The sequence below is a fragment of the Tachysurus vachellii genome, chromosome 10, assembly GCF_030014155.1.
Source record: "Tachysurus vachellii isolate PV-2020 chromosome 10, HZAU_Pvac_v1, whole genome shotgun sequence".
In the NCBI taxonomy this organism is placed as follows: Eukaryota; Metazoa; Chordata; class Actinopteri; order Siluriformes; family Bagridae; genus Tachysurus; species Tachysurus vachellii.
In genome coordinates this window covers 10,742,879-10,766,105 of record NC_083469.1, presented here as the reverse complement: position 1 = coordinate 10,766,105, position 23,227 = coordinate 10,742,879, and the positions used below count along the sequence as shown (strand labels likewise).

General features: G+C 37.5%; 1 protein-coding gene across 1 annotated transcript; it reads left to right on the top strand.

Moving 5' to 3' along the window:
• The first annotated feature begins 1,610 nt into the window (after positions 1-1,610).
• LOC132852269 (intraflagellar transport protein 43 homolog A) lies at positions 1,611-20,715 on the top strand. Its single transcript, XM_060879367.1, has 9 exons — positions 1,611-1,729; positions 2,174-2,281; positions 8,522-8,592; positions 12,491-12,526; positions 13,006-13,052; positions 17,447-17,519; positions 19,932-20,007; positions 20,126-20,188; positions 20,521-20,715. The coding sequence occupies exons 1-9, from the start codon at positions 1,676-1,678 to the stop codon at positions 20,629-20,631; spliced, it is 639 nt and encodes a 212-aa protein (XP_060735350.1). The 5' UTR covers positions 1,611-1,675; the 3' UTR covers positions 20,632-20,715.
• Positions 20,716-23,227: the final 2,512 nt, after the last annotated feature.

Genomic DNA, 23,227 nt, shown 5'->3' with positions numbered 1-23,227 from the left:
GGCCTTAAACCCCCTAAAGGCCTTAAACGCTTGAACCCGGGAAATGCTGCTTGCAGCTTTAATTATTATTATTATTATTATTATTATTATTATTATTATTATTATTCCGCCCTAGAAACGATCGTGCAGCCCAAACCGTAAGGCCTAGAGAGCTCAAACTTGGTCAGATGGTAGTACTGGTCACAGTTACTCAGGGCCAAAAACTCAGCGGAATCGGACAATTTGGGGCGCTTCAGCGCCCCTCAACGCGTTTGTCCCCATAATCCCTAAACCCTATGTCCAAATCTCAAGTGCTTTATATCATTGGAATCCTTGGCTCATGACTTAAAAAACGTATATCGCCGATTTCATCTCTGCCATTAAATTTTTTCGCTATAGTGCATTTTGTCCGAAACCTACTTTTGTGAACTAGTCCTAGGTTTTTCGCCTGGTCGAGACCAATCCAGTGCAGTAATATTCTCTGGAGTCTCAATGTCAATAATCTTCGAAAAAAAGTATAAAAAAAATAATATTATTATTAGGGTTCAAGCGCGAAGCGCTGGAAACCTGTTGTTTTTGTTAGGATTTTTATTATTATTATTATTATTATTATTATTATTATTATTATTATTCCGCCCTAGAAACGGTCGTGCAGCCCAAACCATAAGGCCTAGAGAGCTCAAACTTGGTCAGATGGTAGTACTGTTCACAGTTACTCAGGGCCAAAAACTCAGCGGAATCGGACCGCTTCAGCGCCCCAAAACGTGTTTGTCCCCATAACCCCTAAACCCCTAAAACCCCTATGTCCAAATCTCAAGTGCTTTATATCTTTGGAATCCTTGGCTCATGACTTAAAAAACGTATATCTCCAATTTCATTTCCGCCATTAAATTTTTTCGCTATCGCGCATTTTATCCGAAACCTACTTTTGCTAACTAGTCCTAGGTTTTTCGCCTGATCAAGACCAATCCAGTGCAGTAATATTCTCTGGAGTCCCAAAGACAATAATTTTCGAAAAAAAGTCGAAATTTTGATTCAGGGTCCTTAAGGGGCCCCAAAAAGTTTGGACTGTGAGGAGCCAGTTTTACTAAAATATCAATAACTCAAGAATTAAATGAGCTATCAACACCAAACTTGGGACACATGTGAAAGGGGTCAAACTGAGGTCACAGTTCAAAAACCGTGGCGATTTGCCACTTCGTGGCGCTATAACTGAAAAATCACTAAAAACAGCCATTTTTAAAAAAAAGGTCCTCTAGCGCCACCAACAGTCCAAAAACCCAATTTTGTGAAGAATCGAATTCTTAAGATTCTGATTTCTGAGAATACACTTTGTGTATGTGAAAATCCTTTAAGGCCTTAAACCCCCTAAAGGCCTTAAACGCTTGAACCCGGGAAATGCTGCTTGCAGCTTTAATTATTATTGTCTTTGTAATATTTAAACAGTGTTACAACCATATTTTTAAATATTTGTACTGACACACAGTACATTCAGCATTTCCTGTGGAATAGTTCAGTTGCTAACAGTATGTAATTATTATAAATCGAAATGTATGATTAATTAAAAGTTCTTTAAGAAGAAAAGCAAGATAAAGTCGGACCTTGGAGACGGTTGCTGTGCGACGCTTCTTCATCTCCAGGAAGTAAAACTCCAGAGAGGAGGAGCAACAGGAATCTTCTACAGACTCCCAAAAAAATGGACGATTCGTTGCAAATAGGTGAAAATGGATTCAACGGTTTTCCGAAAAGTGTAAGTTATCCATTTACTGAATGTATTGAGAGAGTTTATTTATTTTTTAAAAATATATATATATATAAACTATACTGTATATGTTTGTACTGGTAGTCTATTGGTTAGCAAGAGAAGCTTAGCTAGCTTACGGAGAAGCTAAGGCTTAATGCTTGTGAACGCAAAGTTACATCAGTTACCCTTGCTATTCAGCAAACCTTTGTGTTTTTTCTTATTTATCGGCAGACAGTGTTACATATGTTGGGATTTCAAATGCTACAAGCTAACGAGCTAGTTAGCTAACGCTTATAGCACGCGTTGAACTGATGCGTCGGGTTGCTATAGCAACAGAAAACGGTTGTCGGCAAACATACCGGAAATGTTCCTCTCTTCCAGACACTTCATCATATATAGTTTAAATAAAAACGATTTATTTTAAGGTTGTGATGAATATTTTATCAACAGAATGCCAGAAGTGGTAGAAGAGCTCGACAAGCTGTTGATCAGACGTCTGCAGAAGATTCACGACACGGCAGGAAGTCGTCATCCTCGGGCATGTCAGCACCTGGAGAGGTGAATCCTGAGAGTCAGGGTCACTACACATCCAGCTGATATCCATCTTACATTTACACTACATGTGTCATTTATAATACTTAATCATACCGGTGTATTTGCTCCTGCAACTCGTTTGCTGCGTCAAGGAGGAAGATGAGACGGTACAGTAGCAACGCATGGCTTTGCTTCTAGTGCTTAGTTTTGTCCATGTTCAGTAATTTTATACCATGTGGTAACATCCATTGGTCTCCAAATAGTCTCCAAACACTTACCCCAAAATGACTTGGTATAAAGTTACAGTACTTGTGTTCTTGTGTTGTTGTTAAACCTTTTACAGAACCCTATTAAGTTGAAAAACAAATACATGTATATGTAGTTCATTTGGTTACAGATTTACAAACAACCTATTTTTAAAAAAATGGAAATTTAGAAAGATTTTTCAACCTATACAATAATATTTTGCTTATTTATCAGCACCAGAGATTAGAGTTTTAGTATTTATTTCTGAAATTTCCACCCATACCACTCATTGTTCATTAAAAGTGTCACTAGATGTCAGTTGACATTAGTTCTAGGCTTAGGAATTGTGTTTCCACAGCTGTAATGAAATGAAAAAATGGCTTACCCCTGGCCATGCTTTACAGACCCTGAGACCCTGAGATTCATGGCTTTAAGGTACATAACCCTAAGCTTTTATTTCAAATTTATTTATACAGTATGAATAAAAACACAGATTATTGAAATCACTATAGGAACACTTTAAAATTTATTTGGGTTATGGATCATGGTAATCATATAGTGTGCACCTACTGGCCACTTTATCAGACACATCTTAATACACTAGGTTCTCCTAAAAGTCTCTGTTCATAGGAAGAATTTACACCTTTTTACAAAATCTTCCATGCTTTTATATATCTAATTCGTGAACACTTTTGGGACACTCTGTACTACTACTGCTACCATACTGCTAGAATGTCAGTGTTGCAGCTGAGAATGATCCACCACCCAAATACAATGTGCGTCCTGGTGGTTCTGTGGTGGTCTCTCTTTTTATTTGTGGTCTGGGTAGAGGTAGGCTAACCAAACATGTATAAGAACAGATTGGCTAGGAGCTATTCATGATAAAAGTTCTAATGAATGTAAAAACCAGGTAGGTGTAAAGTGGAATATGATAACATTGCAAACGATTTTAATTCAAATTCAAATCTTTATTTGTCCCCCAATGAGGCAATTCATTGTGCAACAGATAGTGTAAAAAATCACACACAATCACACACACAACAACAATACAAAAGATTGCCTACTATGCAGGCATAGTTAAAATAATAACAACAATAAACAAACAGTAAAATAATTTATTTGAGTAGAAAGATCTTTCCTCCTGCTGTGAGCTTTTTGTACTATCAAACTATGGTCATTTTCCTTTCTAGATCCAGTTTAGCAGGCTTGCATCAACACAATGGCATCTACAGTATGGAGGCTTTGGTTTGTCCCCAGGAGTGATGAGGGCTCTACATGGCCTGGCTTTTCTCCACTAGGAATTCCAGCAATGTTTTTTCCCCCTTCTTCAAACTTCCTAAATTAGACCAACTTTCCTGATGCAAAAACATAATTCTCGCGCCCTCTACGACCTTCCATCTAGATTAAATACATTTTTGCGGTCTTGTGTGACTGAGCCAGTTTGGGGTCAGATTTAAACTGTTCTAAATATATATTCTGCATCAAATGTATTCCATTTTTGCCTTGATGTGGCATCTTGGCGAGACAGTAGTGGACCTACAGTACATTCTCACAATAATTTATTGATAGCGCATTATATGAAGAATGCTCAAGTTCATTTGATGTTATTTGTCATTTGTTCTAGAAAAAGCTTTGGAAACACATGATACTGTATGACAGTGTTGTGTTATATGTCGGTCTGATTTGCACTACATAAAACATATATGCTTCTGTTTATCCAGCATTTTAGTCTATACATGTTTGCTCACCATGCATTACTGAAGCGTAAACTTCACAGAAATCTTATCAAAACCAACATTTCCACTTTCTGTGCACTGGTAGCTTTATATTTATAATTTAAAATGACATCATGTCAATTAAGTGTGTAGTTCCATTGCAAAGATATTATACTCATTGAGGGGTGACATGGTGGAGCAGCGGGTAGCATTGCTGCCCCACGGCTCCAGGGTCTTTGGTTGTATCCTGAGCTTGGGCTACAGTCTGTACCGCAATAGATGTGCTGCACGTGTCTGTATGAGTTTTCTCTGGGTACTCATCTCCCAAAAACATGCTGGTGTGCTGTTTTGTGCCCCTTAATTGAGATCGAATGACATCCCATCCACTTTTCACCCAGTGTTCCTGTTATAGGCTCTAGATTCATCAAAACCAGGATATAGCGCTTACTGGAAATAATTATACATAGATTTCGTTTGGGCAAAATAAAAGCTGTGTATATGTAGTTTATTCACCTTTTCATGCTCTTTTTATAATGTATGTTATGAGTCAGCAATCACAGATAAAATGAACTCATTTTGTAAGTTAGCTGATTGTGTAACTTCTGGAGGTACAGGCAATGATGTTAGGCTGATGTCCAGCATCAGAAGCACGCATTATGGACAGGGACATTAGAAGCTTCAGTGGTCTTCAGTGGCCTTGCATGCCTCACATTTGGTCTCGGTTGGTGGTTTTATAAATCACTCCACCACTGGCAGAGCTGAAAAGCTTTTCAATGCTTGTGAATTTCCCAGAAGTTCTGTGGCAAAACTTCGAGTGTTCAAGCATTAGCTATGGCTATATTCCAGCAAGCAAAACAAGATCATGTGAAAGCATCTCATCAACAGTACTGTAAAATGATTTTATTGTTTATATGTAAACCATTTATTAGTCAAGGGTTGCACAAATTACCAGCACCATTGAACATCAGCCTAAATAAAACACATTGCATAGTTTGGTATTATATAATTAAAGTACATTTAGGACTATAAATGATTTTCCTCAGTGGAAAGTCTCTGAGATGCATTGATAAACAGACTGATGTCATTATTTCAGATGACCTTATTCTTCCCACAATCCCTTCTTTCCCATATGCCATGAAATTACTCGTGCCATTTTAATAGGACAGCCAACTGCTTTTGTTCTTCCTTTTCTGTCTCTGTATGAGGCTTTTCAACTGCACATAGCTGTGGTGAACGAGCTCAATAATGGCAGATTATTTCACGTAAAGCTAAAGACATTCTTTCTGGACGTTGTGTCATTTGCTGACCCAATTTGGTAATGTGAAATGCTGTGAGGTTTTCAGACCCATTTGTTGCCCACCCACCCTCACTGCACGATTCCATCATTCAAAAGTTCCTTTTTTTTTTTCCTGTTTGACATCTGTGATCTTACTCCAATTGACTATTTTCAGAAACAAAGAATGAGAATGAGAGAGCAAAAGACTGTTTTTCCTGGAGTTATGTTGCCTCATTCCTAGCATTCAGCATTCTCAACGATGCTGTGTGCAGTTCCCACACTCTCCCATTCTTTCTATTGCTCATTCTCCACTATCAGGCTTTAACCCCAGACAAGAATGGAGCTGTTATCACCGGAAACCCAACACACACACTATCTACAGTAGAGCTGATTAGAATATCAGTGAGCATGAGTCATACAACCTGCTAATGAACTCTTTTAGATGTGCAAAACAGTAGATGAACCTCAAACAAACTACACTGTCCAGTGTAAATATTAAGCATTCCTTAGGTTATAAAATTGTTTTTAAAAATACTCTAAAGCTAACATGTTTTTACATCATTTTTAACTTTTTTAAATATTTATTTGTTTATCATGTGACGATACCTAACTGAAATTGTCTCCTGGAAGCATAAACATTTAAAATAATGAAACACTTTGTCTTTTTAAGTTAGATTATATCAGAATAGCATTAAATGTAAGTTCTTTGCCATCTCAATCGGAGTATATACACTGTATATAAGTGTTTCTAAGACATCTTGGTGTCAGATACCACAACATACCTTCAGAGGTCTTGTGGAGTGTTCAAGGAGTCAGAGCTGTTTGTAGGGAGGTGTACAAAGTGGTATGCAGGTGGATTTAATGTTATGGCTGTTCGCTGTATGTATATTCATCAGAGCAATCATAGCATTTTTGCCACTGCTAACATTTTAGCATTTAATTAAGAATGACATACATTTTAATCGCTTATATGTACATTTAATGTTGTGGAACATCCCCAAAACAACACTTCCATTGTAACAGCTATAAACAGTATCTTAATCACTTTCTCTTAATATGTTAATAAAACTGAAAACATGCAGCTCATTATGTTACAGCGAAATCTTAACATCTAAACATTTAAGATTAAAAAAATCCCAAATAAATGGGAATCCTCACAGAAATATCAATAATGTTTAAAAGATCTGTTTATAGGGGGGCACGTTGGCTTAGTGGTTAGCACGTTCGCCTCACACCTCCAAGGTTGGGGGTAAGATTCCCGCCTCCACCTTGTGTGTGTGGAGTTTGCATGTTCTCCCCGTGCCTTGGGGGTTTCCTCCGGGTACTCCGGTTTTCTCCCCCAGTCCAAAGACATGCTTGGTAGGTTGACTGGCATCTCTGGAAAATTGTCCGTAGTGTGTGATTGCGTGAGTGAATGAGAGTGTGTGTGTGCCCTGCGATGGGTTGGCACTCCGTCCAGGGTGTATCCTGCCTTGATGCCCAATGACGCCTGAGATAGGCACAGGCTCCCCGTGACCCGAGGTAGTTCGGATAAGCGGCAGAAAATGAGTGAGAGAGATCTGTTTATGTGCCAAGTCTGCCATTGAAGTCCATGTGTTAGCTGTTACTACTAGAAAACCAATAATGTTTTAGAACAAGCGTGTTTATATAAACCTTTGATTCGCCTTCCAGCTACATTTACTTTCAGAGCGGCTGTTATAGAAAATAAATCGAATCCTTCTGATACATTCGCTTTGAGGATGCAACAATGCTGTGGTATCAGTATAGTTAGCTCTTCATACTGTAACCTATCATTATGATGATTCTTGCCTTATATGGTGGTTTTACTAAAGGAATCCTTTATTGACTAACACTTGCCTCTTTTAAAAAGGCATCATACTAGGCCTTGAAATATATGATGTCCAGCCATAAAATGTGTAATATTTTGCACAAGGCTGTTGTTTTTTTTTTTTTGGATTTGAATATTACAATTTTGTCTTACAACTTCATTAGTGCTAAGAGGCTGACAATAAATCTAATTGTTCATAAGTCAGCTACAAATAAATATATGGGTGCTTCATAAATTTGCTTATGCTAATTTGTTATATTAATAAAAAAAAGAAGTTTGTGATATATTTCCTGATGTCCTTGTCTAGGAGTCACATTACATTTGAGTGATCCTTTTTATGCTTTTATTTAATGCAGAAAGCTTACTGATCCAGCAAGCAAGCTTAAGCATTGTTAGAAGCAACAATAGCATCCCTGAGCATCATCATGTCTCAATAAAACATACACATACTTAATCAGATTTTGTTCTGTGTATACAGTAGTTATATTGGACATTTCTGTTATTGATCCTTGTGGTTAACGGTTGTATGTGGTTGAAACAACTGGCTGTCCGTTTGAGTGATTTGCGATTGACATAAATGAGGGATGTCAGAAGAACAAAGCCGTAGTGTCTGCAACAGAAGAAGCAGATGAGTCTAATTTCTCCCTTTAATCCACAGCAGTGTTCTGACAAACATTCGTCTTTGAAGGTATTCACTGAAAGCATTTATTGAAGTGGAATATTTATGGAAAGAACGTCTAAAGCCACTGTGTAAAAAAATTAGGAGCATCAGTGTGAAAATGGTCTGCATGATTTTTGAACAACAACAACAAAAAAAAAATTACATATAATACTATAGGTGTATTTTTTCCAGCATTATAGTTTTGGCAGTGCAAGCACTGTGGGACAATAGAGAAGATTCATAGGGAGTGTCTGCATAGTTCAGTTAATCTAGAGCTTTAATCTAGGAACACCTTATTCAGCCAAAGAATGTGTTTCTTTAGAAATGGCAAAATCTTCCTCCAGGTGTCTTAGATTACAGATTAGTGAGTGTATTTCAGGAAATACCCTGGCTTTCTTGCTATATGAATTTTTTTAAATACACATGTTTGATCCTATATTAACACTGAATGCTGTGCATGTAAATGTTTTGTACAAGTTCAGTACATTATATGTTTTAGGTGCCAGTTTTGGTTTACTAATTGTTTGTCATTTTCTAGGGACCTCCACCGAAGCCACCTCGCAGACAGGGAGGTTGGGCTGAAGAGACCACCGGGACCGGATCTGCCAAGTGAGTTCCCACAAATCTATTTGTAACAGATGTGACAGTCCATCTCATTGAATTACTGAGTACTTCATCATCTGTAGCCTATATCTTGGTAAGTCTAACACAGACTTTTTTACTGATATGATAGCTGGAGGTACAGGCAATACCGATATGATATTTAGAACTGACTGATATTTATATGCGTAATACTTATGTAGCCTATATATAATATATGTGTAATACTTATGTACATATAAACGCACAGACACATATTCTTATGTACATATAAACGCACACACACTCACAGGTTTTAAACTTGTGAAATGAATATATAAACACTCTCAAATCCTCTAGGCATACCTAAGTTTAATCTGAACCTGAATGAATTTATTCATAGTCTAACCCTTACTAACCCGTAGCATAGTCCTACCCTTTTTGTCTGGAACACAGTATATGAGCACACACATACATGATTGCCCATCAACAAAGCAGGCTTCCCAGAAAAAAGCATTAGGTTTGTCACGTAATCCTTTCAGGTAAGAATGCCAACAGTGTCTTGAGATACTTGATTTCCTGCCAATTTTAGCCAATTTTCCACTGATGGCTGAATAATTCAGCTAGCTTTTTTGTTGTTGTTGTTGCTGCGCCAAATATTCCCACTAGTCTTATATTTGACTGAGTTTTGACACTGATTCAGAATTGTGTGCTCTATATGGAGTCTTGTGTATTTCTTCAACACAAAGCACAAAAGGAAACATGGGAGTCTGGCCAACAAACTGAGCATTAAGTTTAACTTACGTTCATCCAGGTGTGTTGTTAAATGTTGTTAAGTGGGTTGTACAAATCTATGAACCTATCATAATCTTCTACCAAGCATGAATATATACTTAATGCCTATAAAAGTGAAAGTCAAGCCATACATCATATATCTTGTTCCAACCTAGGTAGTAATAACCAAATATATTATGTAGATTATTTAATATTTAGGCTCTTCTAGAGAAGTATGATTATTTCATTTATTTATTATTGATTTAAAAAAAAATGTTGGTTTCTTTTTGCTGTTAGAGAATCTGTGATAATTGCTATAAAACCTTTCAATTTCAGTTTTTGCAACGTTTAAAGAATGCAGTGTCCTGTATGAGTCACTGGAGGGTGATGTTCTCTATTCAAATACAAAAAGCTTTTCGGGCTTTAGTTAATTTAATGCAATAATATTTTTAATTCTTACAGATCAACAAGACAAACGTTGCATGTTGCTCAATATTTTACTCATTAAATCTTATTGTAAAAAGAACACTATTTCAGACTGGGAGAAGCCATGGTGTATAAAGCTCATTCTGTTGTATCACTGCACTCTACAGTCTGTCAGTGGAAGCGTGTCGCTTGTTCCAGTTGATTCAGTGCTCTGCTGCTTCACTACTTCTTTCCTTTACAACTGGAGATGCATATAGTGGCACTCTGAAGTGAACAAGCCGGCTAGATTGGATTCATTTGCATGGTTTTCTGAATCACTGATCCGGACAGCAGTGAGAACCTTTATACATCTGTCTCAAGACAGGTCAAGGTGTCATATCGGTGCATTTACCTAACCTGTCTTGATTTTCTCTTTTCTGGGACATGGATAAAGGAGAGAGAAAGAGTGGCTAGAGCTCTGTATAAGGTGTTAAAGGGGTTCACGAGGCATTGATCCTACACTGTGAAACAAGTAACTAATGGTCCCCTCTAGAGCAGGCAAGGACTTTTTTCCAGCTCAATGTCACCCCTCATGCTCAATCACCGCTGCCCTGCTTGCACTAATCCCACAGCAGAAATCCCAGGATTTGCAGATCTATCACTCCTAATTGACACTAACTGATCTGTCAGTTTATTGATGAACCTTTGAAGCCAGGTTGTCACAATATATTTTATCCCTAACAACTTTTTCCAGACAGTTTGACCATGTCTATCGCCTTACCTTACATGAGTCTTAATCAAGAGGTCCTGTAATGTGCTTTAAATGTGACTCTGCCCAGGCAGGACACACATAGAGGGCAGTGGGATGAGCTGCTGCTCCCTTCCCATACAGTACTGTACAGATCAAAACAGCTGTTGTGTAAAACATTATAACAAGAAAAACATAAAGATTAAAATCCTGGTTACTTTACTTTATGCACAGTCATATGAAACCTGCTCATTAAAAATATAAAGCATAGTGACAAGTGAAAGGAAAAATAGTGCCTGTTGTGCAGTGGGAGGCGTTTTGCTGGCATGATATAAGTCCATTCCATTTTCCCTTTTTAGGTAAGAATGACTGAATGTATATTTAAAGTTATCTGACTGATCAGCTTTATTCTCTGATAAGGTTCAGGATGTCCCTGCCCCTGTCCATGAGGCATGAAGACTCATTGAATAGTTTATAGAGGATGAAAATGATGTAACTCAAATTTTGTGGCCTTCATAGTTATTAGATCACAAGCCTATTGAACATCTTTGAGTGATTTTGTAGCAAAAGTGTGCTTCACTCATCACTGGCTGAGGATAATTTTGGAAGAATGCTGTACATGGATGGATGGATGGATGGATAGATACATTCATACATACATAAATACATACATACATACATACTTTATTCATCCCATTGAAAAATTCACAACATCTCTCTAGTACAGTTCCAGAGATTTGTAGAATTAATGTCAAGGCACGCAGAAGTAGTTTTGAAGGCTCAAGGAGGCAAAACACCTAACTAAGGCACTTTAAATTGTTTTTGTATTATATCATCAATCTGTATCAATTTCTCAAAGTTTTCCATTTTATTTCTACCAACATGAGAGTGAGAAAGAGGGCTAGCATGTACTTCCCCAAGACACGTGAAGCCCACTTTTCATATTTCTGTCCATACTACACCTTGTAGCAGCTGGACACACATGGAGAAGAGTGTTAGTGTTGTATGTTTTAACATATGAGTTCACAGATTCCAAAAACTGCCATCTATCTTGGAGTCCATCATTGTGATTTGACCTCTGTGACCTCTGGTTTTTTTATTGTGCCACAATACATGTGCTGCTACAAAATCACTCAAAGATGTTCAATAGGCTTGTGATCTAGTAACTATGAAGGCCACAACCTTTGAGTTACATTTTAGTTACAACATTGAGTTACATTTGAGTTTTATATATATATATATATATATATATATATATATATATATATATAATTATACACATCACAGTATGTTGATAATGCCTGAATTCTTTGTGTCTGCTCATTCAGTATAAAAAATATAATTTCCAGACTAGATATAATTTATCTTATTTATGATTCTGTATGTACGACAAATATAATTTTAACAGATTTGTTTTAGCAATTAATCAATAAAACTGATATTGAATTGTTTTTATTTGTGGTGAGATCGGAAATAAATGCCCTTGTATTTCTTACCCAGTAGGGGGCACTAAATACTAAGAGAATCTCTTCTGTTTCTGTTGTTCCTGATTAATCAGAATCAACACTGATTTGCTCCTTAATCTCCTTAATCAATGCATGATGTCCTGAGTGGGTTTCTGTTGTGGTCAGAGTCTTGTTTTAAAGAGCAGAGGGCAAAACATAGTGTGACAATGCTACTTCTTTTTTAATTCCTTCACAGGTCTGTTATGTAGATACAAATTATCCCTTTTAATCCAGTTTATCTAGTAAGCACTTATTATTAAGATAAGGTTGAATGAATTGTTCTAATTAATCAGGTTGTTAAATTATAGAAGAGTAATAATAGCAAAATTATGCTGTTTGCTTAATAAGGGCTGAAACACTTGTATCCACAAAGGTATCCACTTAATCACTAGTGCTGTGATGATTAAGGACAAAAAAAAAAGATTCAGTAAGAAAGTATTGTGTAAGTAAAAATGTGTTGTTGATTATTTTAACCTTTTCTATGTTTTCTTCAAAGAGCTGGAAGAAGACAAGGTGCCGAGGAGGTCGAGGAGTAAGTTTCATACTTTTCCGTTCGTGTTGTATTACTTTTCCATATTGCTGATTAAAAATAAGAGATTCTCTTTAAAAAAAAAAAAAAATAACGTAACAGTAGAATAGCCCACCTGTTTATGCTTGCTTCTATAAAAAAGGAAATTGCCATTGCTTGGAAATTGTCCTTGGTTGCAACTAATCCTGGCATTCCAAGAACAATCACTTAGCCTGATTAAAAGACATCATGGTGGAGTTCTCATCACTTTAACTGAGGTTGGGTGGGTGGGTGGGTGGGTGGGGGGGTGCAAGACGTTTGTCTTTTTTGAATTCTTACACCACTTTACCTGTGCCTTTAAGCCATGTAGGACATAATTACAGCAGGAGAGATTAGCACAGAAATTTCACCGCTAAGTAACAAGTCTTTTGCTTTGGTGATTAACAGCTCCATAGCCTTTGCTCTAACAGACACATGTTGTTGTTGTTGTTGTTTGTGTATAGCCGCCGGTTAAGACCTCAAACCCCCAAGGGCTCGGATGATGAAAGCGGTGAGTATCCCTGTATTTCTGCTGGTGACACTGCTCCACTCACCTCTGTTAACACAGTTTGCCACACAGTTCACACTTATTCTTGGGTATGTTACTGAATTACAGTAGACTAAAAATGGCCTTTGATCGATCGCTGAAGTGCAGTCATTCAAATAAAACCTCTTTGTTAACTGATAACTAAGCTGTGAATTTGCACCATAAAATCATTTATTTGAGAATACAACACAGTGGATGTGCCGTTATAGGAAAATAAGCAGTGATGGGCGGTATTATGCAGCCTGACAAGTGTAACACACCCTAAAGCTGATTAATTTCTTTTAACAGCATGTGCTAGTGTTTTTTATGCCACAGCAATTTGTCAAGAATTACATTTGCTGTTGCTGTTGTTGTTGTTCTTCTTGTTTTTCTTCTTCCTCTTATTTATCAAGCAACATGTGAAACCAATGTGAAATTTTGATGTCCGTGGCTGGTACCTGTTTATTTATAACACCATTGTTAAAGTTATACCCACACCTCAAGTGGAAGGGTGAGAATTCTCCATGCCTGTAACCACACAGGTCATAACGTGAGTGGCAGCACTCGTGCGTGTGTTCACTCACACTACTCCCTGCCTGATGTGACTTCCACTAGGAACATGGCTTCCACACACCCTGGAGCTCTTGAGGTCCACCCCACAAGTAATGTCAGAACTTTCAGCAAAGCACAGCCTGGAATAATTGTTCCATTTTTCTACCAAGCAGCAGGGGAAATAAAGGCTGAAATTGACAAAAGTAAAGAGGAGGGGTGAAGAGCAATGCCACTGGTTGCACAGTTTCAGAAAGCAGCACTGCTTTGGTTCTGATGTTGAAGGATCTCAGATTAGGCACGTTAGAAAAATTTCCGAAAAATAGGATTATTGTTTTATTTTTGTCATCAAGAAAGCATTGAACCCTCAAGCTATGTTGTCACAGTTTTATTCCATTTTTTTAAATTGAAATTATTTCAGACTCTACAGTAAAACATTTGGTCGAAAGAATTTATTCTGAAAAATTAAAACATTGCTTGTGGTGGAGTGCTGTTCCAACACACCTACCAACACATACTTACTGGTCCTATTTAACATTCAAATCAGTTTGACAGAATTACCAAAATGTAATTATCAAAAAAAATTTGATATGGGATTTTGGAAATGTTCAAAATGTTAGCTTTTAACATAAAAATTTTATTCAGAAAATCCAGAAATGACTTTGAATGAAACATTTAGGTTTAAAAAAACAAAGATTTTTTACAGTACCTTTTATACATTTTATAGTATGTTCACAAATAGGGGGCACGGTGGCTTAGTGGTTAGCACGTTCGCCTCACACCTCCAGGGTTGGGGGTTCGATTCCCGCCTCCGCCTTGTGTCTGTGGAGTTTGCATGTTCTCCTCGTGCCTCGGGGGTTTCCTCCGGGATACTCCGGTTTCCTCCCCCGGTCCAAAGACATGCATGTTAGGTTGATTGGCATCTCTGGAAAATTGTCTGTAGTGTGTGAGTGCGTAAGTGAATGAGAGAGTGTGTGTGCCCTGCGATGGGTTGGCACTCCGTCCAGGGTGTATCCTGCCTTGATGCCCGATGACGCCTGAGATAGGCACAGGCTCCCCGTGACCCGAGGTAGTTTGGATAAGAGGTAGAAAATGAGAAATGTTCACAAATAATTTCATTTTCTTCCCACAGAAAATGTGAACATTTAAATATCTGTGGATCCTTCCAGCTAGTGTAAATCTGACTGTCAGCTCTGACTGTACTGTGATTATATCAAAAGCTATTTTGCTGTTAAATAGCTGTTTTGAGCTGGGTTTTTAAAGTGGTTAATAAGACTGCCTAATATATAATATCTGTTTCTATAGTTCGTGTCAAAAATGGTCAGATGCCATTGCTGATGCCTTTGGCTAAGTTTTTATATATATATATATATATATATATATATATATATATATATATATATATATATATATATATATATATATATATATATATATATATATACACATATATATACGTATATATGTGTATATATATATATATATATATATATACATATATATACGTATATATTATATACTATATATATATATATATATATATATATATATATATATATATATATATATACGTGTATGTATATATATATATATACGTGTATGTATGTGTATATATATATATATATATATATATATATATATATATATATATATATATATATATATATATATATATATATATATTGCTCTCTATATATAGGTCCATTTAGTCTTCTGTCTCTGAGTAAATAACCTTGGTGGGCGTATTGGATAGGAGGTAAAACAAATCTTAAATGCTGGGAGGTGCAGCCTTGGTTTTTGATGGAGTCGTCATATTAGCTTGTATTCAACGACCCTTACTTCTCCCCTGACCTCTCATAATAGGCTGTATTGGAACCTCATTTAAAAACGTTGTTTTGCTTTGGCCACTTAATCATGGCGTTTGCATACACAGAGCTAAGCCCTGCATGTTTCACATTGAACTCTCATAGAATTGTGTTGATAGTGCATTATTTGCTGAGATGAGGGGAGGGTTGGGGGAAAAACAAGCCTGGAATCTATTTGCGAAGAGCTGGACGTAGAGGCTTTTTGATGTCACTGTGCTAAGACCATTAAATTTGATTGGGGGTCCAGGGGGGACAGATTCTGCTGAACGCACTGCTTTGGAAATGAGAGGACAAAGTGTCACCCAGGACCTCATGAATATGAAGTAGCGCTCAGCGCGCGCCTGCATTTATTTGGATATCAGAAACACAGATGAATCTTGTCAGTGACTAAACGAGGCTGGCATTTTTAATTAGATTTAATTAAAAATAAAAGAAAAGCAAGAAGTTATCAATGGAGGCATAAGAGGGCTTGTTATCAGTGTCAGAGTGATGGAATTTAACATGAGTTGCAGGCTGTGTTACGTAGACTGAAGCTGTACAGACCAAAAATTCCCCAGAGTGTGTCTTGGTTGTTTGAAGGTGTTCAAAAATAACTGTGTAATTAGTTACATTGATGTTGATTAAAAGGATCGTGTAATAAATTGTCTTTAATTTTGTGGGGTCATATAAAAGGAAAGTTTTGATTTTTGCACACTTTTTTAATTTGTAAAAGATGATAAATATAAAAATTCTTCATTAGATCTTGTATATTACTTTCATATGTTATCAGCCATGTGATAAATGACTCTCTTTTGATTAGAAAGTAAAAGTATAAGAGAGAAAAGCATTTTCCCAAAAGACAAAGATTAGTTTTTGTTTTCTGAATGTTTTCAATGCTATGTATAAGTTTTCATGTGAATAATATGCAAACAGTAAACGTTTTCATTAATTAGAGCTTATAATATATTGAATGAGCACAATAACACGCCGTGTCCTATTTTCCTTTTGTTTATGACTCTTTCACACTCCCCACTTCCCAACATACTCATACTAACACTTCCTCACTCTACTGAAAGTCCATCCAAAAGGGTGTGTGTGGGTGGGTGTGTGTGTGTTGGGGGCTGTGAAAGTTTGCCCTGTCCTTCTTTGGGAGCAAAGCCATGCTCTGTCCTGTTGAGTTTTGCCAATTAAAGTGGGTTCCCACTGTTTTGAGCGGCGGGCAGGCAGCTCCTGGCACTGCGGCTCCTGCCAGGGCGCGCCGTGACTTCCGACCCCACACAGATGGGCACACCTGGAGCCTAGCCCATGCCGATCGGGCACACAGGTCACCCACTCCAGCCCAAAGGGTCCGTAGGGTAGCCACCAGTGACAAGGCCCAAATGCTGGGGTAGTGGGGGGTAAGGTGGGGTGCGTAAGTGGTGTGGGGGAGTGCATAGAGGGTAAGGGGGAGGCAATTTTCAGGGAGCCCCTGGCCAGTGCTCTGCCTCGCAGCAGGAAGAGATGCCGCCTTGCTCACTGAATATTCATGCCCGCCTGGTCACTGTGACAGGGGGCAGTGAGGAAGAGGATATTAGAGAGAGAGTGAAAGAGAGATGAGGAGTCGGAGGGAGAGAAGAAGCAGGAGAGGGAGGGTGGGAATCAAATGCCAGTTCACACGCAATATAAACAAAAATTAACAGAGGAGACAGACGGCATCTGTGAAGCCTTATGATTCAAGGGATGTGAGATATGTTGCAGCTTTCAGTAACACCCAGCAGTAGCAAGCAGCATATGGCCAAGCATGTTCCAAGGGCTTCAGTTTTGTTTTTTTTTCTTTTTAGAAAAGTTTGCAGAATGTTTGGTCTCAATTCAAATTTTTGCAGCCCACCTTTCCTTTTTGCTCCCTTTTGATCTCTTGCCTGTTTCTTATTCTCCATTGTGTCTAATCAGATTGAAACGTCCACCATTAGAACATGCGTAGTTTATTGATGTTAATCTTTTTCTTAGATATCCCTGTGATCCCAGATCTGGATGAAGTACAGGAAGAGGACCTTACCATGCAAGTGGCTGCACCTCCCAGGTACACAGCACCTTTGAATTACAGTATCTTCTGCCACAGTAGAAAGCCAAATTAAATGTGTTGCTATGCCGATTCTCATTTAACCCACAATGCAGATTTCTACGCTGGTTTTGAGCTGCGTAATAATTGTTGGCCTGTTGTCAGGTTTAAAAATGAACCATGTTATACTCCATCTACAGTTTAGTTATGATATATGTGTAATGGGTCACAAATTCAAAATGTCACACTTCTTTGACAAGTGACGTACTGACGAACTGCTAATACGTCAACTAAGACTGAACCCCATGAGATTTGTTAATCTGACATGCAGACATCTGATCTGACAACACTACAGTTTCCAGTTGTGAGTAGAGATGCCATTTGGAGAAACTTTCCACACAATGAGTTTATTCTTTCAGGGGTCACACAGTGAGTGTTTATACAGAGCTGTGCAAAAGTCACAGACAACCTATTTTCTTTTCAGTCAAATTGTTAATTCAGTTTTCAGACAGTACTGTTCATTACTGTTATTGTTCAGAAAATACAGCAAAGTGTTCAACTGTAAAAACAGCAAATCTGTAAATATTTCATTTGGTATATTTAATATTGACCCACATAAGTACTGTATGGCTGTTTGACCAAAAATGGAATTATTGTATTCTACATTTCTCCATCATTATTGTGTGACAAATAATTAACAGGACATCCTGAAGGATCATTTGTGTTGTCTTTTACTTTGGCACAGTACTATAGACCACTTATTTCCTCTTCATCATTTGTGATATGATTTGTGCTTTGTCTAAGCAAAACCATTGATCCTTTCACAATACAGGTTTCTAAGTCTGGAAAATCTGAAAGTAGGGAATTTATAGGTATTCAATCAAAGACCTGGAAACGTATAACCAGAAAATATTTTGGATGACGTATGGCTTTGTCTAAGCAGGACTTTTTCCTGTTTCTGATTCACCTGATTGAACAAATCAGCTAATCAGTTTGCTTGGAACTGGACAGAAGCCACCTCACTCATACCAGTTGTTATGTTGTCCACAGCCAAGTCCAATTCCTATTTTCTTCTCTGCCTAAACAAACTGCATCATGGGGAAAATGCACCAGGGTTTGATTCAAGCAGACCAAACACTGCACATGTGAAAGTATTTTAAGTTTTTCAGGATAGGAGTCTCTAGCAACAAAACTGTGACCTGAGAAATTGGGAGTCACTGAGGGGGAAAAAACAACACTTTCCTTAGACATTTCCTTACTTTCATCATATTATATTCCTTATAGTATTATTAATAAAAGTAAAATCAGGATTACTTGTGTATTGTGAAGCAAAGTTGATAGAAAGCCTTACTGCTTGAATATCAGGTGCTAAATCAGATGCTAGTGGCAAAGAGACATCAACAGGTGATAAATATGAATTTATACTAATGATCTGTGAACAGGACTTTCATGTATTATGAGGATTTCTTACATAAGAGCTTTAACTATGTAACTGATAACTTAAGCTATTAAAGTTTCATGCCATGTGTTAGAGGTCCATCTGACTGATTCAGGTTCTGAACGTAGATGCCCTCTCTCTGTGTACCAACTGTGAGATTGTATCCACATTGAACTCATCGTAGGGGCAATGTAGCATGTAATGTGATGACTGGCATGCATTGCAAGGTCCTGGCTACTTTTATAGATATGCTCTCAGTTTAATGTACAAATTGCGATAATCAGCTATCTATCAATTTAGAGACAGACTTCTGCTTGGCCTTGGTTTGATTTTGTGTGTCCCAGCACTTCATAATCAAGTCATTTTTCAGGGCATTTGTGTTTTGGTTTTGCTTTCAAGCTCAACGCAATACGTGGTGTAATGCAGAAGTCATTCTACAGACTCTTTAATCTCAGATGCACTCTTATTTATAGTGGGATCACACCAAAGTTAAAGTCTCCATTTTGATTTGTCAGAAGATATTGATGAACAAGAATTCAGGATCGTAACTTGTTCTAATATGTTATGGTTTCTTTAGCAACAGCTAATACACAGGGCACATAATAGTTTAATAATAGACATATATTTTTTTAAATAGGTAGTTATGTAACAAAGAAAAAGGTCTAAGCAATGAAATAGTGAGGCTTTCTGTAAGAGTATAAGGAGTCTTCAGTGTCAATGCTTCATAACCGTCAACATAGACTTGATCTTTCTGGTTTCTTATGAAAATGACAAAAAAATTTTTTTTTACAATGTCATTATTTTTTAACCATAATAGAAACTAACTTTCTTTTGGGCTTTCCACAACATAATCAACGGTTAAACAGATGATGTGTTGTTCATTTTTTAAATGAAACTTTTGCCTTGAATGAAATGAAATATACATTAACTAAGCTTTTACTTACAGTGTACATATGTTGCTTAATTCTGTCCTAATTTCTATCTCCACACCTCAGTATCCAGGTGAACAGAGTGATGACCTACAGAGATCTGGACAATGATCTTATGAAGTATACAGCATTTCAGACTCTGGTGAGGAACGATCCTGTTTCTCATGCTGATTTTCTTTAAATGCTTTAAAGGATGTTGTATGTATGGCTGATTTTTTGTAATTTTTTTTGTTTAATGCATTTTGTGTGTTTTTGTCCAGGATGGTGAGATTGACCTGAAACTGCTCACCAAGGTTTTAGCACCAGAGCAGGAGGTGAGAGAGGTAAGTAGACTTTTAGGACCAGACAGGGCTGATTTTTTTTTTTCCCTCCAGGGCTGACCAGCTGCTTCTTGGCCACCAAAGGGGGACATGCTGTGCCTCTGAGGATCACAAGATTTATGACACATTAACTTCATCTCTCCATCTTTTCAGCTTTCTTTGTCACTGTTTTGTGTCTTGTTTTATGATCACTTCACCCGTCCCTTCTTCTTGCTCCTGGCCTCTCGCTGTTCTTGTGCTCTTGTCCTTGCTCTGGCTTTTTCATCCCTATCCATTTCATGTCCTTCTCTCCATTACTCCTGGCTTTCTCTTTACCTCTCGTGCTCTCTGTGCAGGAGGATGTTGGCTGGGACTGGGATCATCTATTTACGGAGGTGTCCTCCGAGCTGCAGACGGAATGGGATCAAGGAGAGAGAGAGGAACAGTCTCCTCTTCCTGTGGCCTGAGGATAGATGACTTTCAGTGAAAGGCCAGTGCATTTCTCACTAGGGGCCTCATCCTGTACTCCCCCGAGTTACACCTGCATATATGTATGTATTTTAATATTGTTAATATTGAAATTTTAACCTCTGGAATTGTGCTGTATGTTCGATATTTTGATATTAAAAGCAACCCAGAAAAAGTTTTGCTTCTGTTCTCCTGAACTCATTCATTCATCTCAAGACCTTTCATGTCATTCATATTATTTGGATAGAATTTGTAGGATCAACTCCAAGGTTAATGAACAGGTAAGCTGAAATCCAGTTAATTGGTTTAAAATGAACTTTACACAACAGAGCAACACAACCTTATCATTATTGACTGCACCATTGACTCTATCTGTCTGCTCTTGGCCAAAGCTTCCACATTCTGCACAATTATCTCAAACACATTGAGCTAGGATCCTATTGACATCACTGGGATTAACATAATTAAATGTTTATATTAGGTCTGAAAACCACTCTCTAATTATGAAAGGGTGCAGGTTTAGAATGTGAAAAGTTGTTTAATCAAGACTTAATATAATGTTACACATCAGGGAATTTATTCTCCAGCTATATGCTATAAATACACATTAAAAGAGTTCAAAACTGTTCCTTTTACAGCAGTATCAACTGAGTTGCTGTTGTAAATATAGTAATTTACTGTAGTAATTTCCTAGTAATAACTTTCCAGGATGATGGCGGAGTTATTGTTTTATAAATTACTGTAAATTTAATACAGCTCTTTATCAAGTAAAGAAAAATGTAGGAAAACGCTGGTTGTTATTCAGAAATCATTAAATAAACCAATAGAAAATTACCTAATTTTATATCTCTTTCTGTTAACTAGTCGTTTAAATTGATAAACTTAAATACATAAACATTTTTCTTGGAGAAGAGACAAATCACATGATGACCATTGCAAAAAATATTTACTAATGTTTGCATACAAAGACAGGACACTGATGGTATGAATCTAATAATATTTCTAATCTAATCTAATCTAATCTAATGTAATCTAATCTAATCTAATCTAATGCAGGAAAACCAAGGACCTGTAAACCCTACTATTTACCCAAAACATCAGTTTAAAAGTGTGCAACAAAAGGAGAACTGATGAGAGCTAAGGTTGTTTAAATATGAGCTTCACCTCATTTAAGAGTTCTCACTATATACAGTAAATCACCCAACCTAAACCTTATACTGGTTAACATTGCCTACACATGGCTTAATGCAGTATAGTAAGTCTATATAACTTAGTGTAGCTCATCTTATCACCTGCAGAACTAGCAAATGGTTTACAGTAAATATTCCTATAATATTACAGTAAATATTCATATATCCTATAAATATATGCCTTGCAAAATATAATTTTTTCCATATAATTTTTAAAACATTGTTTGGTGGAGAGCGATAATAAATACTAAACAGTACAGTCTATTGTTCATTGAGAGGCTCAGAATGCAGCACCAAGCATAATTATTTTCTGCATTTCCTGTACAGTCTGCCTTTTTGGGTTTCTGTGCACTAATTTGTGCTGATACTGTTTTTTTTTAAATAAGTTAATCTGGTTCTGTCATTTAGCTGTAAATTCAAGCTGTGCTTTTAGAATAGTTTTTAGTGAATGTTTGTGTCTAGAGAATTTAATTGTGGAAAAACCTTCATCTCTCTAACTGAAACATCAGGTAAAAAAACAAAAAACAAAACAACAAACACTGTGGACACGTTCTGCTTTTGTTTTTCCAACTCTGTGCCCAGTCTCCCTCTCTCTCCAGCTCTGCTTCACTCTTTCTCTCCATGTTGGCTTATTTAGCCACCTTTAATGAATTCTGCCCATATGCCCTGAGCAGCTGCCGTGATGCCCCTTCCTCTCTCCCCTGCCGAGCTGTGAAGTGCCCATCCATGTACAGACAACCTCTAGCTGTCTCTCTCAGGGATGGTAGTGGCTGCCACTCCTCTGCTGGCACGGGGCCGCCGGTGTGTTTAGGCGAGCGGCGTGCAGGCAGGCCGCTCAGATTAAAGCGCTGTGATAGTAGGGAAGTGACCCAGCTCAGACGAGCAGCCCAAGCTCCGGCCAGTCTGCTGGAGGATTAGGCGACAGGGAGGCACACAGACAGAGGGAGAGGGAGTGATGCTTGGCATGAGCCGGTGTCCAGCTCCTCAAAGTGACCTCTCTCACTCTGTTCCTTGAAAACAGCTTCTGCCTTCCTCTAGCTCAGTTACTATCTGCCATAATTCAGTAGTCCTGCACGGCAAAACCCACCGACTGCCTCTAAATAGGAGTTATGCAAAATGGTGGCATACCTGCCATATCTTAACCCCTTATCATTAACTAATACATCTATCATATTCGTTAGTAACTACTATTAATTATTTAGTAACTACAATAAACATGCATCAATGGAATAACATAGTTACATTCATGAGGAAAGTACAGTAAGCCTGGTGCTGCAGACAAATACTGACAGTCTGTTGTTTCCTACAGGAGACAGTCACATTTATAACTGTAGCCATACTCCACAATTCACTAATCAGCTTACAAATATTATAGAGTTTAGAAATATTTCTGGGATAAAATTAA